An 844-nucleotide genomic window follows, 5' to 3' on the forward strand; every position below is an offset into this window, starting at 1 on the left:
CACTGGAGGAGGAGGAACAGTAGAAGTAGCAGTAGTTGCAGTATGGAATAATATTAACATGATTGTTGTTATTTTTATATTTTGTTGCTATAATAAGTTCACATATTTTTGAAATATCACTGGTGCTGTCAGTAGGCCTCTTGATTAATAAACCTTCGAATTACTTTGTTTATAATTGGCCATATCTCAAATCGAAAGAGTAAAGACAATACAATATATAACGTATGGCTATTTTAACATGTTCGTTACTTACATATTTCAGTTCTTTTAGAATACAGGTGATGTTGCTAATCTTGGACTGCATTGAAGTCATCATTTCTTCCATTTTTCCATAGTCTGCGTTTCGCTTCTATAATAGAAAACGAACTCTTAACTAAATGATAGAAAACAAAATTATTTAACCAGTAACTAAGTTATTTTAGTCGAGTCCCTGAAGATGCATTCATAAGTTGAGTAATCGCTTAGCAATCACGTCTACCAAAATAAAAAGGAAATGGAAAATACTCACGGCTCTGTTGGTGGTCTGGTACTGATTATAACCGAAGACGTAAGACTGGGGAACCTGGTTAAACTGGGAGTACTGTGTATACTGGGGGTACTGGTTAGATTGTTGAAGGCCTGGCTGCTGGTGGAAAATGTATGGCTGATAGATGGGGACCGGGACGTATACTGGCCGACTTGCAGCTTCCCTCAGCTCCATCTGTAATGTAATAATGATATGGCGTTGATTCAAAGTATGGAATTTACGAAGATTTCTCATTTCTCACATTTTCTCTTTTCTCTCTAGTCCCATATACACCTTTTACTTTTTCATCAATAGTCTTGTCCTTACATATGTATGTTA

The 844-nt window shown here is 36.0% G+C and overlaps 1 protein-coding gene across 1 annotated transcript in view; it reads right to left on the reverse strand.

Moving 5' to 3' along the window:
* The window catches only part of LOC119582338, a gene marked incomplete at its 5' end in the record, with an annotated part of 3,423 nt that overhangs the window by 259 nt on the left and 2,320 nt on the right, over nucleotides 1-844 (reverse strand). Inside the window, 2 exon segments of the mRNA XM_037930553.1 lie at nucleotides 254-349; nucleotides 509-700. Coding sequence (XP_037786481.1) covers nucleotides 254-349; nucleotides 509-700 — 288 coding nt within the window.

This window comes from Penaeus monodon, chromosome 15, assembly GCF_015228065.2.
Source record: "Penaeus monodon isolate SGIC_2016 chromosome 15, NSTDA_Pmon_1, whole genome shotgun sequence".
NCBI classification, from domain to species: Eukaryota; Metazoa; Arthropoda; class Malacostraca; order Decapoda; family Penaeidae; genus Penaeus; species Penaeus monodon.